Here is a 17775-nt window from a genome sequence, read left to right as displayed (position 1 = left end):
TGAGTGTCCATTGTGTGGAAGTACTGTATTTTATTCAAATAGTCCTCTGTGAGTAGGCATTGGTGCAGCTCCCAAACTTTTCCTATTAATATGCCATCAATAACCTTATACCAAAGTAACTTCAAAGTTTTGAAGTATACCTTTGGGATAGGGTTCCAGAAGAAGGATGACTGGGTCCAAACCTGGGTGCACATGTATTTTTGCTGGATATCAACAAATTCCATTCCACATGGGTTCTACCAGTTGTCATTATCACCTGCACTATATGTGAATCTATGTTCCCCATAATTTCACCAACAGAGTGTGCTCCATTTGGAACATTAACGAGGGCTGCAAATTTGTTCACATTCCTCCCCTTGAGATATGGGGTTTATGTTACATCCCTGTGACGGCTAATTTTATGTGTCCAGATTCCCAGATAGCTGGTAAAATGTTATTTCTGGGTACGTCCGTGAGGGCGTTTCTGGAAGAGACTAGCATTTGAATCAGTTGACTGAGTAAAGAAGGCCACCCTTACCAATGCAGGTGGGCATCATCCAATCATTAAAGGCCTAAATAGAATAAAAAGACAGAGGGGAAAATTCAGCCTCTCTAATTGAGCTGAGACATCCATTTTCTCATGCCCTGGGACGTCAGTGCTCCTGGTTCTCAGACCTTCAGATTTCCACTGGGTCTTACATCATCTGCTCCCCTGAGTCTTAGGCCTTCAGACTCAGAAGGAACTACACCACCGGTTTTCCTGGTTCTCCAGCTTGCAGATGGCAGGTCATGGGACTTCTCGGCCTCCTTAACCATGTGAACATGTATATTATTTGTTCTACTTCTCTGAAGAGTCCTGACTAATAATAGACTTTGATACCAGGAGTGGTTCTAGAGGAACAGAATTTTCTCTCCTTCTCTCTTTGTTTTTCTTTCTGAGGAAGATTCAGCCTGAGCTAACATCTGTTGCCAATCTTCCTTTCTTTTTGCTTGAGGAAGATTATCCCTCAGCTAACATCTGTGGCGATCCTCCTCTATTTTGTACGTGGGATGCCAGCACAGCATGCTGATGAGTGGTGTAGGTCTGCACCCGGGATCCAAACCCCATGAAGCTGGGACACTGAAGCAGAGTGCGCCAAACTTTTAACTACTCAGCCATGGGACTGGCCCCAAGAGGAACAGAATTTTAAACATGAGTTTTCTAAATTGGTTCTGGAATTTCTGAAATTGGCTCTCTCATCTGATTAAATTTAAAGACTCTAATGACTCTAATTCCAGTGGCAGAAAGAGCTCCAACAGTCCATGGGGAAATGTCTATAGAGATACACAAAAACATCTGCATTGGATACTCCCAATCAACCACTATATGAAGCAGGGGATAAGTGACTCTGTATATAATACTTTTGAACATTTTAAGAAAATGAAGAGATATAATGATTTTGGTTGGTTGCCTCTAAGGTTGCTAGACAAAGTGGTGAAAGAAAAGGATGAACCCAGGGATTCCAATTCCCAGCCCAAAACCCTATAAATGACTTAAGAGCTCCTATATATGCCATGAAGGAGAGCCTTATCTCCTGGAGCCACAGGGCTGAAACTGGTGAAAATCAAATGCAGAACCTGATCCTGCCATTGGCTGAATTAGAATGCAAGTTGAACTCTCAGCCTCACAGGGTGCCTACTGTTAAAGCGAAGGCATTGATTGAGAAAGAATGAAATCCTGTAAGCTGGGATAGGGAAGGATGGGAAGATCCTAATGAAGCTGGGGACACCCAGCCCCTATATACTGATAAGCCTTCTTGGCCAGGGTAAGAGCACTCCCTACTCTCCATGGAATTGGCCTCCCCACCCCCAGTGGTAGCAGCTTCTCCATCTCCATCCGGGGAGATTAACTCTGCATTTCTTGAAGAAACAGTAACGGCTTCCCCTAAGATAGCTGCCATGTAAGACAATGCTGATTCTCCTCATGACCCACCCCACCAGCCCTCTTTACTTCTAGACCTACAACTAGAGCTAAGTCTCAGCAGATCCCTAGGTGAGGTACAAAGTATGACCCATGAGGAGGTGCACTACACTCCAAAAGAACTATTTGTTTTCTCATTTACACAAGCAGACATCTGGGGAACATGTGTGGGAATGGATACTGAGTGTGGGATAATGGCGAAAGGAACATAAAGTTGAGTCAGGCTCAATTTACTGATATGGGCTCAAGAAGCAGAGATTCACATTTAATGTTGCAGCTTGGGGAGTTGAAAGGCTCTAACAGTTTGTCCCATAACTATAGAATGTGCCAATTCCCATAGCTCCCTCGCTAAAAAACCCAGAATCTCCAGTTTTGTTGGTTGGTTGGCTGAAGCATGGATCAAAACAAGACCCACCATGAGCAAACTGGAAATGCCTGACCTCTTTCTTTTAATGTAGAGGAGGGAATTCAGAGGCTTAGAGAAATTGGAATGTTAGAGTGGATTTGTCATTTAACACCTACCCACCCACAGTGGGATGGTCCACATCTGTCACTAATGTTTTCAGAAATAAATTTGTGAGGGGAGCCCAGCATGCTTGAAGAGCTCCATGAGGGCTCTTCTCTGTAGTCCAGACCTTAGAGTGGGAAACACAGCCACTTAATTGGAAAACCTAAATGCAATGGGAATATATGGATCCCAGGGTGGCAGCGGACAAGTGGCAGCACTCAATCACCAAAGACAAGGTAAGAGTGGTTACTGTAATGGATAGCAGGGCCAAAGCAGCAATCAGAATAGTCTGAATTATGCAGACACATGGTGTTGGCTAGTTAATCATGATGTTCCTAGAAGTGAAACAGAAATTCTTACTGGATCTATACAAATAGAAAAGTTCTAAGTCAAGTGAATAAAGTCTAGTTCAAATCATAAAACAGAGTCATAGCTCCTCAATCAATTCCCAGAGTTGAGCCAGTTTACAGACCCAGAACCCCTTGAATGAATGGGAGGCCAGATCCCCTTGAGGAAGGACCCTGATGCACTAATGAAAATGTACACAGTTAATCTTTCTCTCAGTCTTCCCCAGAGGGACCTATGGCCTTTTACCAGGGTAACTGTACACTGGGGGAAAGGAAATAATCACAGCTTTTGGAGATAACTAGACACTAACTCTGAACTAACATTGATTCCAGTAGACCCAAAACATCACTGTGGCCCTCCAGTCAGAGTAGGAACTTATGGAGATCAGGTGATCTGATGGGTTCCCTGATTCTAAAGGGAATAATCAGGTTCCAGAGGAGCAGTAACCACATGCCAGAGCTTAAACCACAGATACAAAATAGGTGCATTTCTCATAATGGGTTGCAGGAATGAAGTGCTAACCAGAATGTTTTGAGCCTTAGGAGTCTTTAGCAAAGGCTAATAGTTCATTATGATCCTTGATTAAAAGATAGGAAGCCTATGAAAACATTACTTGGTTATATAACAGGGAACCTACTAGACTGGATGGATAAAAATCTCTCTACCAAAGTAGACAGCCACAACTTCTCACCCAGTTTCTAGACTAGACCACTTCACAGACCCAAGACCCCTTGATTGAATAGGAGGCTGGGTCCATTTGAGGAATAAACCTGCAACACAGCTTCAAGCATACACTGAAAATATACCATTATTTCCCCACCAAGACCTATGGCCATTACTGAGAAGGACGGTGCCATGCAGAAAGTGAAATACCCATATATTTCAGGGATTGCTATACATGTGTCTAAATTGATTCTATTTTATTGGGACACAAAACACGACTGTGGTCTACCATTCAAATGGGATACTTGTGATCATTTGAGCAATAGATGGGAGTTTTGGCCCAAAGCTGTTTCACACTGGGCTCAATGGGTCTGAAGACGCTACCTGGGTGTATCTCCACAGTTTCTGAATTCATATTGGAATAATCGTGATCAGCAACTGGAAAAATCCCTCACTGACACCTTGACCCATCATGTGGAGTCTGTTTTTGTAGGAATGGTCACATATGTGCATACCCCTCATCTTCTAAGCAATACCATAGTCATGTGCCACATAATGACATTTCAATGAACAATAGACTGTGTATATGATGGTGGTCCCATAAGATTAGCACCAAATATAATGATGTACACTTGAAATTTATATAATGTTATAAACCAATGTTACCTCAATTAAAAAAAAAGAGGTTAGTACCATATAGCCTAGATGTGTAGTAGGCTATACCATCTAGGTTTGTATAAGTACCCTCTATGTTCACACAGCAAAAAAATTGCCTAATGATGCATTTCTCAGAACATATTCCCATTGTTCAGTGACACATGATCGTACATGTTTTGCAAATTGCAAGAATTTGTGCCACCATCAAAGACTTTAAAAAAATAGGCGTGATGATACCCATCAAGTCCACATTTAACTCACCTATTTGACATGCAAAGTAGGTGCATCATGAAAAATATCTATGGATGACGGTAAACTTAAGCAGGGGTGACTGTAATTACATCTGCTGTTTCAGATATGATATCTCGGCCAAACAACCTAACACAGACAGAATCTGCTATGTAACTAGTTCTCAGAAAATGCTTTTTCCTCTATACAATTTTTAACAGCAATCAGAAGTGGTTTATCTGGCTGGGCCATAAATACATTTTAAGGTCTTATATCAGCTCCTCTGCTCTCTTTTCTCTTATCATCCTACAGAACATCACACTGGTCCACTACAGTAATGACGCTCCTGTGATTCAACTGGATATGCAGGATGCTATCCTGACTAGCAGTACATCAGCAAATAGATGTCTTTGTAAGATACATGAAAGCTATTATGCTATATGCTGCTTACAAGAGACATATTTTAAATTTAAAGGCATGGAGGGTTTAAAACAAACTGGTGTAAAAAGATAAACCACACAAATACTAGATGAAAGAAAGCTGGCAAAACCATAGTAACAATAGAAAAGGTGAGGTATTAATAGGGATAAAGAGGTTTGTATTTATTATGATAAGAGGGGCAAGTCAAACAGAATTTGTATATACTTAATATAACTTCAAAATATATAAAACAAAAGCTGAAATCAAAAAGGAGGAATAGAAAAATCCAAAATCTAGTTGGAGACATTATCACGTTTTTCTCAGGAAACAAGAGTAAATACCAGAAAACAAATTAATAAAGAAGTAGAAGACTAAAGTAACATTCATCACATTAACTCAGACACATGGAAAACATTCACCAAACAAATACAGAATACATACTTTTTCATAATCATAGGAGATATTTGCCAAAATAGATGTTTATGTATTTACACACTCAACATATTTTAAGGAATAAAAATTACACCGTATGTTCCTTAACTACTGTGCAATTTTAAATATATATATTAAAAGGAATAAAAAGCAACGAAGTGTTTCAAAAACAAATTCCTAAAAACACATGATTAAAACAAGAAATGGAAATGTTAATGGAAAATATTTTGGACTAACTGCTAATGAATGAAAATACAACAGGAGAAAAATTCGCAAGATGTAGTTAAAGCAATACTTACATGGAAATTTTTGGCTTTCAGAGTGTATATTAGAAAATTAGAAACAATAAAAATAATCTATAATCTCAAGAAGTTAGAAAAACAACAGCTAATAAAACCTTTAAAAGTGAAAAAAGGAAAAACATTAAGAATACAACACAATGACATAAAATAACCAATGAAGCCAAAACCTCGTTCCTTGAAAAGAATAATAAACTTGATAAACATCTAGCAAAATTGATCAAGAAAAAAGTTGAAAAAACACAAATTGCCAGTCTCAGGAAGAAGTAAGGAGGTAAAATTCGAGTCATTAACTCTTATAGAATGCTACAGACTAAGGAGAAATAATAAGAAATTGCAATGTGGAGGCCTGGAAAGTATCCTGAAACAAAAGGGACCTTGGTGGAAAAAACTGGTGACATTTGTGTAAGGTCTTCAATTTAGTTCAAGTGTTGTACCAAGTTAATTTCCTTGTTTTGAGAATTGTACTGAGGTTATGTAAGATGTTAACATTGGGGAAACTGGGTGAAGAATATACTGAATATCTTTCTGCACCTTTTCTGTAAGTCTAAAATTGGTTCAAAATGAAAAGTTAAAAACTTCTTCATTCCGTTTGACTTTTCAACTGTATTCATCCCCATTCCTGAAACACTGTCTTCCCTTGACTTTGGGATCATGATGTTTTCCTAGTTTTCTTTTCCTGGACACTATTTTTCATACCCACAACTAGTCCACTGGTTCATAGGTTCTGGTCTTGACAAAATTTGGGATATGCAGAAACTTACATGGGAGTAGAAAAATATTTTAAGACACGCTCTCCTCAAAGTCCTTACCTAACTCGAAATCACAGGAGACGTAGGGAGACTTCACTTATAAGGAGTTGGAAGTATAAATTCAAGCTTTTCTCAGATGTAGCAGAGTTGGCAAGACTCTGAGTAATAGTAACCATGAAGCTGCACCCACGAACCACCAACTCCATTCAGAAAGGGGATAGTTCCGACCATGCTGACTGCTATCTGGGATTCTAGGGAAAACCAGGGAGGAGAAAAGCAAGTGCATTCTGCCTAGGATCTGCAGCATTCACGTTTTAAGCATTAAAGCAAGGGCCAGAAACTGGTGGTCTTTGGCCATAACTGGCCTCCAGGTATGTGATTTGTTTTGTTCAAGTTTTTTCTTAAAAACTAGAAGATCTAGCAACACCAGTCTAACAACTGCATGGAAATGAACCATAGCTTCTCCTTTTAGCACAGTATATGCTCTTGTGTTCACCCGAGTCCCTAAAACTACCAGCAATTCTACTCAAACCCAGTCCACTGGCACGGTTTCCATCACTTTCCAACTTCTGCATATATTTCTGTTTGCAATTCCTACAATAAAAGATTTTTATTTTAAAAAAATTAGAGTTCCTATAGACATAAAAAGGAAAATGAAAAGATATTATGAACAACTTTATGCCAATAAAGATAAAAACATAAGAAAAATCAACAAATGCTTTGAAAAACACAATTCACCACAACTGACACAATTAACAGAAAAACTGAACAGTTCTACCTCTATTAAAAGGATTGAATGTGAAATCATACATTCAGAAAAGATTTTGACAGTTAGTTCTTCCAAATATTTTTGAGAAAACAGAAAAAACTGGATTGTCAAGAATCAGAGGTCTTATCCTTATTAAACTTTATTAATAACTTTAAGAAACAGTCACACAGAATGAGCAGCGTAGGGAGAGGTCCAGAACCAACAACAACTACATTTCACACCATAATGAGGGTATGAAGACTTCACCACTGCAGTCCAAAGTGAGAAAACTCTGACAGTAGACATTCACTCCATAGTGCTCACCCAGGTTGGCCAAGGTTTGTTCAGGCCTACAAAATAGATCAATTTCTCTGTCTGCAAAACTGGCTTCATCAGAGATCCCTTTCCTTTCCAGACCTTCGTTGCTAATAACCATCTTGCCCCCTAAACTCCAATTCCGTGTCTGCTTCTGGAGAACTCAAACTATCACAATCAAGTAACTCCTGAAAGCACCTAACAGCCCTAGGGCCAGGGGAACAAAGGAAAGAGGCTGGGTTTATTAGAGTACTGAGGATTAAAACAGGTCCTCTGCAGAGCAGGGACCAGGACCTCCAAGGAGGGCAAGTGACCCCCTGCGGCCAGTGCTTCAGGAACTCAGAGGAGGACAACCTACCTGCTAACCCCAGCTGCAACTAGGATCTCTGGGGGTATCAGTGGTCAACCGGTGCTGATACTTCTAAGGATGAATGAAGGTGGTTCTGATAGAGCCAACAAATCTGGAATCTGAAACCAGACATGGCTACCAGAGTGAATGGCCCCAGCCAAAAGGACAGTGAGAGTACATTTTAGCACACAGGAAAGTAAACTCCATTCTCCCCCATCCATCATTCCAGGCTACTTCTGCTGCACCCTTTTGGCACAGCCACCTGGAAGACAGCTGGCAAAACAGAAACAGAGTATGTAGTGACACATCCCAGACATTACATGTTAGAGTGATAGAAACAGAAATAGAAAAGGCTAAGACCTGGGCAAAATGAACAGACAGAGGCATATATTCCAAATGAAACAACAAGGCAAACCTCAGAAAAAGAACTAAACAAAATGGAGATAAGCAATCTACCAGAGAAATTCCATGTAATGGTCATAAAGATGCTCATTCAACTTGGGAAAAGGATGGATGCACACAGTGAGAACCTCAACAAAGAAACAGAAAATAGAAAAAAGAAGCAATCAGAGCCAAAGAATACAATAACAAATTTAAAATACACTAGAGAGACCCAAGAGCAGATTAGATGATGCAGAAGAATGGCTCAGCAAACTGGAAGACAGAGTAGTGGAAATCACCCAAGCAGAACAGCAGAAAGAAAAATAATAATTTTAAAAAGGAGGGTACTTTAAGGGATCTCTGGGACAACATCAAGCATACTAACATTACCATTAAAGGGGTCCCAGAAGAAGAGTGAGAGAAAGGGACAGAAAACCCATTTGAGGAAATAATGGCTGAAAACTAGGATGGCCAGACATCCCAAATGGGCAAAAGAAACAGACATCCAAGTCCATGAAGCACGGAGAGTTCCAAATAAGATGAACTCAAAGAGACCTCTACCAAGACACATTACAATGAAAACATCAAAAGTTAAAGATAAACAAAGAATCTTAAATGCAGCAAGAAAAAAACAACTAATTATGTACTAGGGAAGCCCAGCAGACTATTAGCTGATTCTTCAGCAGGCACTTTACAGACCAGAAGGGGGTGGCATGATATATTCAAAGTGCTGAAAGGAAAAACTTAACGGCCACGAGTACTCTATTTGGCAATGTTATCTTTCAGAATTGAAGGAGAAATAAAGAATTCCCCAGACAAGCAAAAGCTAAAGGAGTTCATCAGCACTAAACCAGTCTTACAAGAAATGTTAAAGAGACTCCTGTAAACAGAAAAGTGGAGCCCATAACTAGAAATAAGAAAATACGAAAGGAAAGGTGTCACTCGTGAAGGCGAACATATAGTAAGGTAGTGGCCCAACCACCTCTATAGCTAGAATGAGCTTAAAAGACAAAGGTACTAAGCATCATCTATAGCTACAATAATCAGCTAAGGATACACAAAGCTAAAAGATGCCAAATACGATGTAACAAAACAAAACATAAAACATGGAGGCAGGTAGAAACGTAGTACTTTTAGAATGCACTCAAACTTAAGTGACCATCAACTTAAAACAGACTGCTATATGTGAACCTCTTGATAACCACAAACCAAAAATTTATAACAGGCACACAAAAAGTAAAGGGAAAGGAATACAAATGTACCACTGAAGAAGTTCATCAGATCACAAGGGAGAGCAAGAGAAGGAAGGAACAGAGAACTTCAAAAACAACCAGAAAACATTAATAAATGGCAATAAATACATACCTATCAATAATTACTTTAAATGTAAGTGGATTCAGTGCTCCAGCCAAAAGACATACTGGGACTGAATGAATAAAAGAACAACACCATATACATGCTGCCTACAAGAGACTCACTTCAGATCTAAAGGCACACACGGACTGAAAGTGAAGGGACGAAAAAAGATATTCCATGAAAGTGAAAACAAAATGAAAGCTGAGGAAGCAACACTTACAGCAGACAAAATAGACTTTTAAAAAAAGACTGTAACAAGAGACAAAGAAGGGCACTACATAGGATAAAGGAATCAATCCAAAAAGAGCATATAACATTTGTGAATATTTATGCACCCAACATAACAGTACCTGAATATAGAATACTAACAGACATAAAGAGAGAAATCTACCGTAATACATTAATAGTAGGGGACTTTAACACTCCATTTACATCAATGGATAGATTATCCATATAGAAAATCAATAAAGAAACAACTGGGCTTAAACAACACATTAGACAAGATGGACTTAATAGATAGATACAGAACATTCCATCCTAAAACAGCAGAATACACATTCTTTTCAAGTGCATATGAAACATTCTCCAGGATAGAGGACATGTTAGGCCACAAAACAAGTCTCAATAAACTTAAGGAGACTGAAATCATATCAAGCATCTTTTCCAACCACAATGCTATGAAACTAGAAATCACTTACAAGAAGAGAACTGGAAACAACACAAACACATGGAAGTTAAACAACGTGCTACTAAACAACCAATGAGTCAATAAAGAAATCAAAGAGGAAACCAAAACATACCTTGAGACAAGTGAAAATAGAAACACAATGTTCCAAAATCTATGGGATGCAGCAAAAGCAGTTCTAAGAGGGACGCTTATAGTGATACAGGCCCACCTCAGGAAACAGGAGAAAATCTCAAATAAACAATCTAACCTTACACGAAAAAGATCAAACAAAGCCCAAAAGTAGTAGAAGGAAGAAAATAGAGATCAGAGCAGAAATAAACCATTAGAGGCTAAGAAAGAAAGAAAAGATCAATAAAACTAAGAGCTGGTTCCTCAAAAAGATGAATAAAATTGATATATCTTTAGCCAGACTCACCAAGAAAAAAAAAGAGAGGTCCCAAATAGATAAAACCAAAAATGAGAGAGGAGAAGTTACAACCAACACTACAGAAATACAAAGGATCATAAGAAATAACCACGACCAATTATACACCAACAAATTGAACAACCAAGAAGAAATTGAAAAGTTCCTAGAAACATACAATCTCCCAAGACTGATTCAGGGAGAAACAGAAAATCTGAACAGACTGATTACTAATAATGAAATTGAATCAATAACCAAAAACCTCCCAACAAACAGAAGTCTAGGACCAGATGGTTTCACAGGTGAATTCTACCAAACATTTAAAGCATTAATGCATACCCTTCTCAAACTATTCCAAAAAATTGAAGAGGAAAGAACACTTCCAAACTCATTCTACGAAGCCAGCATTACCCTGATACCTAAACCAGACAAAGATACTACCAAAAAAGACAACTACAGGCCAATATCCCTGATGTACATAGATGCAAAAATCCTCAACAAAATATTAGCAAATAAAATTCAACACTACATTAAAAGGATCATACGTCACGATCAAGTGGGATTTATCCCCAGAATACAAGAATGGTTCAATATCTGCAAATCAATCAACATGATACACCACATTAACAAAAGAAAGGATAAAAATCAGCTCAATAGATACAGAAAGAAACATCTGACAAAATTCAACCATTTATGATTAAAAACTCTCAACAAAGTGGGTACACAGGGAACACAGCTCAACATAATAAAGGCCATCTATGACAAACCCATAGCTAACATCAAACTTAACAGTGAAAAGCTCAAAATTTTTCCTCGAAGATCAGAAACAAGACAAGGATTCTCACTCTTGCCATTTCATTCAACATAGCATTGTCCTAGCTACAGCATTCGGACAAGAAATAGAAATAAAAGGTATCCAAATTTCAAAGAAAGAAGTAAAACTGTCACTATTCGCAGATGACATGATGCTATATAGAGAAAACCCTAAAGACGCCACCAAAAATATATTAGATCTAATAGATGAATTCAGTCAAGTTGCAGAGTACAAAATCAATATACAGAAATCTGTTGCATTTCTATCCATGAACAACAAACTATCAGAAAGAGAAATTAAGAAAACAATCCTATTTATAACTGCATCAGAAAGAATAAAATACCTAAGGATATACTTACCCAAGGAGGTGAAGGACCTGTAGTCTGAAACAAGACACTGATGAAAGAAATTGAAGATGACACAAATAAATGGAAAGATATATCCTGCTCATAGATTGTAAGAATTACTATTTTTTAAATGTCCATACTACGCAAAGCAATCTACAATTCAATGCAATCCCTATCAAAATACAAATGGCATTTTTCATAGAACTAGAAGAAGCGATCCTAAAATCCTAAAACAAAAGACCCCGAATAGCCAAAGCAATCTTGAGAAAGAAGAACAAAGCTGGAAGTACCATGCTTCCTGGTTTAAAACTGTACTACAAAGCAACAGTAATCCAAACAGTATAGGTCTGGCACAAAAAGAGACCCACAGATGAAGAGAACAGAATAGAGAGCCCAGAAATAAACCCACAATTACATGGTAAATTAATCTTTGACAAAGGAGGCAAGAATACATAATGGGGAAAAGACAGTCTCTACGATAAATAGTGTTGGGAAAACTGGACAGCTACATGCAAAAGAATGAAACTGAACTACTTTCTGACACAATATACAAAAATTAACTCAAAAGAGATTAAAGACTTGAATGTAACATCTGAACTCAAAAAATGCCTAGAAGAAAACATAGGCAGTAAACTCTTTGATGTCAGTCTTAGCAATGCATTTTTGCTCAGGTAAGGGCAACAAAAGCAAAAATAAACAAATGGGACTTCATCAAACTAAAAAGCTTTTGCAGGGCCAGCCTCAGTGGCGTGGTGGTTAAGTTTGGCACTCTGCTTCAGCAGCTGGGGTTCAGGTCCTGGGCGCAGACCTACACCACTCGTCTGTCAGTGGTCAGCTGTGGGGGCAGCTCACATACAAAAAAGAGGAAGATGGGCAACAGATGTTATCTCCAGGAAAATCTTCCTCAGAAAAAAAAAATCTTTTGCACAATGAAAGCAACCATCCACAAAATGAAAAGACAACCTACTGTATGGGAGAAGATATTTGCAAATGGCACAGCCAATAAGGGGTTAACATCCAAAATATATAAAGAACTCATACAACTCAATATATATTAAAACGAAAAACACCAATCTGATTTAAAAAATGGCAAGAAGACCTGAATAGACATTTTTCCAAAGAAGACAGATGGATGGCCAACAGACACATGAAAAGATTGTCAACATCGCTAATTATCAGAGAAATGCAAATCAAAACCACAATAAGATATCACCTCACACCTGTCAGAATGGCTATTATCAAAGAGACACCAAATAACAACTGTTGGCGAGGATATAGAGAAAAGGGAACACTCATGCACAGTTGGTAGGAATGTAAATTGGTGCAGCCACTGTGGGAAACAGTATGGAGGTTCCTCAAAAAAACTAAAAATAGAACAACCATACAGTCCAGCAATTCAACTTCTGGGTATTTATCCAAAGAAAATGAAAATAGTAATTCAAAAAGATACATGCACCCCTATGTTCATTGCAGCGCGATTTACAATAACTAAGATATGGAACCAACCTAAGTGTCCACTGACAGATGAATGGATAAAGATGATGTGGTATACATATACAATGGAATATTACTCAGCCATGAAAAAGAATGAAATCTTGCCATTTGTGACAACATGGACGGACCTAGAAGGTATTACACTATGTGAAATAAGTCAGATAGAGAAAGACAAATACCATATCATTTCACTTATACATGGAATCTAAAAAAGAAAACAAAGGAATAAACAAAAAAAAAACACAAAACAAAGTCATAGATACAAAGAACAAACTGGTGGTCGCCAGAAGGGTGAGGAATAGGGAGATGGGCAAAATAGGTCAGGAGATTAAGAGGTGCAAATTTCAAGTTATAAATGTTCTATCTGGATGTCGTGTACAACATAGGGAATATAGTCAATGATACTGTAATGACTTTGTATCGTGACAGATGGTTACTAGACTTATTGTGGTGATCACTTTGTAAAGTACATAAATGTCAAATCACTATGCTGTACACTTGAAACTAACATAATATTGTATGTCAACTATAATTCAGTTTTTTAAAAGGTGTCTTTGCTGTGTCTTTTCTCAGGAAACATAAAGACGTGACTTCCAGAAAAAGTGAACTTTTAATATTGCTTTAAACACTGAAGAGTAAGAACATGCTAGAAATCCTTTGGTGTCATATTAATGCTTATGATCCTGACATGAGGGACCATTAATGTTTTCTTTAAACAGTCAGACATGCCCCAATGTTTCTCTACTACTAAAAGAAAACTAGAGATATGTTTGATGAAGCAGGAGCCTTAGTCTTCTGTTTCTTCTTCAGTCTCTTCTTCAGTCTCTTCTTCCTCCTCTTCTGTGCGTTTCGTACAAAGCATAAGGCAGCACCATAAAATTAAAGGAATCAAACGAATAAGCCACAATGCTAACAGGTAACCCCACTTAACCTTAGACTTCTGGTACTTAGGAGGTGGGCCACTATCATCACTACCTCCATCGCCTTCCTGTGTACAGAAGGGAGGTGCCCATCCACGGTCGCAGTGACAATGCTGTTTATTATTGCAGATCCCCTTCATGCTGCAGGTATCAGGCTTACAGTCTTGTGAAGGAGAAACCTTCTCAACGCACTTCTTCTGGATGCACATCTTTTCTGGACCACACATTGTGCCATCTTTCACTTGACCAATATCAGGTATGGACATCCCTAAATGATAATCAGTGCCCCAGCAAGTAGTGTTATTGAAGTGAAGCTGATGCACTGTAGAATGTTCTATCAGTTTAGGAATTACTCCCACATTTTCACATTGAACTCTCCCGCACAGGATATCAGAGGCATTACACCTTACGTATATTGTGCCCTGGATATCACAGTGACCAAATCGACTTCCTTGGGTGTTGATTTTCTGGTAGCACTTCTGAGATGCACTCCTTGCATCTTTGCCAAAAATCTCCTTGCACTGTTTGTCGTGGTTATTGCATCTCTTTGCATAGCAGTAGGCATTGTCATTACAGGGAATCCCGTCCTGCACATATACATCTTCTGGGCACTGATGCGATGTCCCATTGCACCACTCTGGAAGGTCGCATTCATTGATCTGTTGTCTGCACAAAGACCCTGATGGCATGAACTTGCAGTCTTGGCAACAAAGCCCGAAAGCACAAGTAGCTCCAGACTTCAGAGTGCAGTTCAACAGACAACAGGGATCTTTTATACATTGGTGTGTAGTTCCACAGTCACATTCCTCTCCTTCTTCAACCACTAGGTTCCCACAATACTGCAGTATATCCCATGTATGTGGAGGAGGCTGAATACATCTTCCACTACGGAAACTATTGTCCCAATACTGGGCATAACTGCAATTGCTGAATTTATCTGTCGCCTGTCTGGAGGGGTACATTATGCAAAACTCAAGGGCACATACACACCAGTCATTGTCATGAGTCATACCCAAATTATGACCAAGCTCATGGGACACAACAACTGCAAAAAGAAGCAGACTCCTATCTTCAAAAACATCAACTCCAGAATTGTGAGGAGTCTTGCATATTCCTCCAACATAGGCAAGACCAAGCGTTATGCCAAAGAGCTTTTTTATGAAAAGATGGGCAATATCATGTGGCAGTCGGGCATCAAGTTGTAAACGCTTCCACAATCCAAAATCTTCCAGAAGCTTGTCTATGTCATCTGTGGCAACTTGGTTTCCTTCAGTCCAGATCTCAAGCCCAGTCAAAATTATGTCAAGCTCAAAAGGGCCATAGAGCGCATCTAATATATTGACGACACTAACTACTTCGGTCTGCACTACGGACACATTACTTTGAGAGTGAACATATCGAAGATGGTCCACGACCACTACTAGCTCAAGAAACCGCAAGTGAGTCCACCAGCCTGTAAAAGAACTTTGCCTCAGAGTGGAATCATATGACTCTTGCAACTTCAATTGGCGTGCTATTTCTTCTTCTGTTAACCCACATCTCCTAGGTGGGAACTGTGTATCATCATCATCTATCTTGTAGACCAGGTGTTCAAATGTGGCAGAAAACCTAACTGGCTCAATTTCATAAGCAAGGCCATTTATCTGTAGCATTCCTCGAAAGCCCCCAGAACAGGTACTGAGGGCGACCAGGGACGCGGGGACCCCCTCCACATAACCATGATAGTAGCAGTCATCAGGAACAAAAGGCTGATCCTGGTGGAGGGAACGCTGGTCTGTGTAGGTGAACACCGGGAGATGTCTGGAAACCAAGAACTTCTTGACCTTCATGTGGACAATGTGTCTCTGGCCACCAAACCGCAGGCTGTAGGAGAGCCAGCCTGGAGCCTCTGCATCTCTGCTGCTGCCAGTCACCTTCAAGGGGATCACCAATTCCGGGGAGGAGAAGCGCTGAGAGGGCCTGGACTGAGAGTGTCCAGAAAGGGACAGAGACACCCCAAACCAGAGCAGCAGAAGAGTGACCCTGATGTGCACCAGGGTCTTACCCATTGCCATCATGGAGCTGTCATTATGGAGCTATCTGTCCAGGACAGAAGAGGGCAGAACATGAGGCACTGCTGGTCTGGCTCCTCCCTCTGAGCTGCTCAGGGTGCAGCGCTGACCATTATGGATTTGTGTCCCGGCAGACCTGGACCATCAGAGCTGCAATGCTGAAAGTGAAAATAGAAAGAAGAGCTAGGATGGGTGGGTAGGAGAGGGAGGGTGGAAGAGAGAGAAAGAAGAACGTAGATAAAAGTGATTCTGCAATTGGGACAAGGCTTGAATCAATAAAGTGCCTGAGACTGTCTTTCATACACATGAAAGGAGAAGGAGTAGGGGAAGGGCAGGCTTCCAGGGGAAGAGATGAAAGAGATTCATCACAGGTGGATAATTGTTGAACCTGGATGGTGGATACACAAGGCTTCATTACATACTAGTCTCTAAACATGTAAACTGGCATCAAATTTTCCACATTAAAAAAGACTGACATCTGACTCCCAAATTTTCCCTCCACCCAAAACTCTACTGGTACCCTGCTATCTTCAGCAAGCACGTGGACAAACAACCCCAAACCCACCATTTTTGTCCCTTTATTCAGACAGTTTGTTCCATCTCTCCTTTTCTTCTGTAGACATCTTATCTAGCCCCACTCTGTTTGAAGTTAGCAAAGTAAGCCCCGTGTAAGGGACTCATTACTTGGGGAGACCCCATCCAATCAAGACAAATTTTTATCTGCAGAAAAGCCCTGGACATTCAAAGGAAGGCAGCCACACTGATGGGGAAACAGGGAGTGGGGCTGCTATTTTGGGGCAAGGCAAACAGCCCAGTTGCCTCCAATCACACAAGGAGGCAGCAGGCTGCTCTCCACCCAGCCCAGTTGCATCATGTTCTCAATCATAAGAGACTCATCTTGGTTCTATAAATACAGACTCTATTCTCTTCTTTACATGGCTGGTGAGTTAGCTGAGTTCTCTAGAGAAAGCTGGATTGAGGAGTTTAAGCCTAGAGTCAGTACATTAAAATGTTCAAAAGACCATAATTCGAGTGGACTTATGTCATTCCCATTGAAAATGAAAATTTTAGTTCAGGTAAAAGCTAATTGTGCTCATTGACTGACTTTCAGTTAAAAGTAACAATAATTTGCTTAATATTTGACAGCAAAAGTTAAAACAAATGTGGAGACATATTTAAACACATACTGGTGGCCTGAATCTTCTAAGTAAGAACAGAAACAGGATCAGCAGTATAGAGCATGAGAAATAACCTCAGTATTATATCAAGAACACCTGTACACATCTGGGACTTTTCCAGAACTAATAGATGGCTCCTGGAAACCAAGAATACTAGATGAAACCTCTCAGGGAAAGCACCTCTGATAGAGGTGAAATCCTAATTACCACATTTCCTATCCAAGTCTCTCTTCAAGATATCCTTGGTATTTGCTACAGATTTGGAGATATTAAGATAGGAATGTGTGAGTTGTAAGAGGATTAATAAAGATGAAGGATCATAAAGAGGAAAATAACCTCTATTAAGCTTTATCAGGAAAATGATGTGGTAAAAATAGAAAAGTCCATTGCCAAGAGTCTTTGAGACTCTTGTCTTTGCCACCATTGCATTGCTCCAAAGACAAGCCCTGAAGGAACATGGCATTAGCACTAATTATCTGACTGGT

The 17775-nt window shown here is 39.5% G+C and overlaps 1 protein-coding gene across 1 annotated transcript; it reads right to left on the bottom strand.

Annotated features, from left to right (window-relative positions):
• Positions 1-13928: 13928 nt before the first annotated feature.
• Positions 13929-16141, bottom strand: LOC123287413 (disintegrin and metalloproteinase domain-containing protein 20-like). Its single transcript, XM_070514539.1, has one exon. It carries the CDS (start codon positions 16116-16118, stop codon positions 13929-13931), a length of 2190 nt encoding a protein of 729 aa, XP_070370640.1. The 5' UTR covers positions 16119-16141.
• Between the last annotated feature and the right edge of the window lie 1634 nt (positions 16142-17775).

Source organism: Equus asinus, chromosome 7 (genome assembly GCF_041296235.1).
Source record: "Equus asinus isolate D_3611 breed Donkey chromosome 7, EquAss-T2T_v2, whole genome shotgun sequence".
NCBI lineage: Eukaryota > Metazoa > Chordata > Mammalia > Perissodactyla > Equidae > Equus > Equus asinus.
This window is presented reverse-complemented; position numbering and strand designations above follow the sequence as displayed.

What these genes read in the sequence shown, in the direction of transcription:
- LOC123287413 (XM_070514539.1), bottom strand. Translation starts at nt 16,118, where the DNA reads ATGATGGCAATGGGTAAGACCCTGGTGCACATCAGGGTCACTCTTCTG.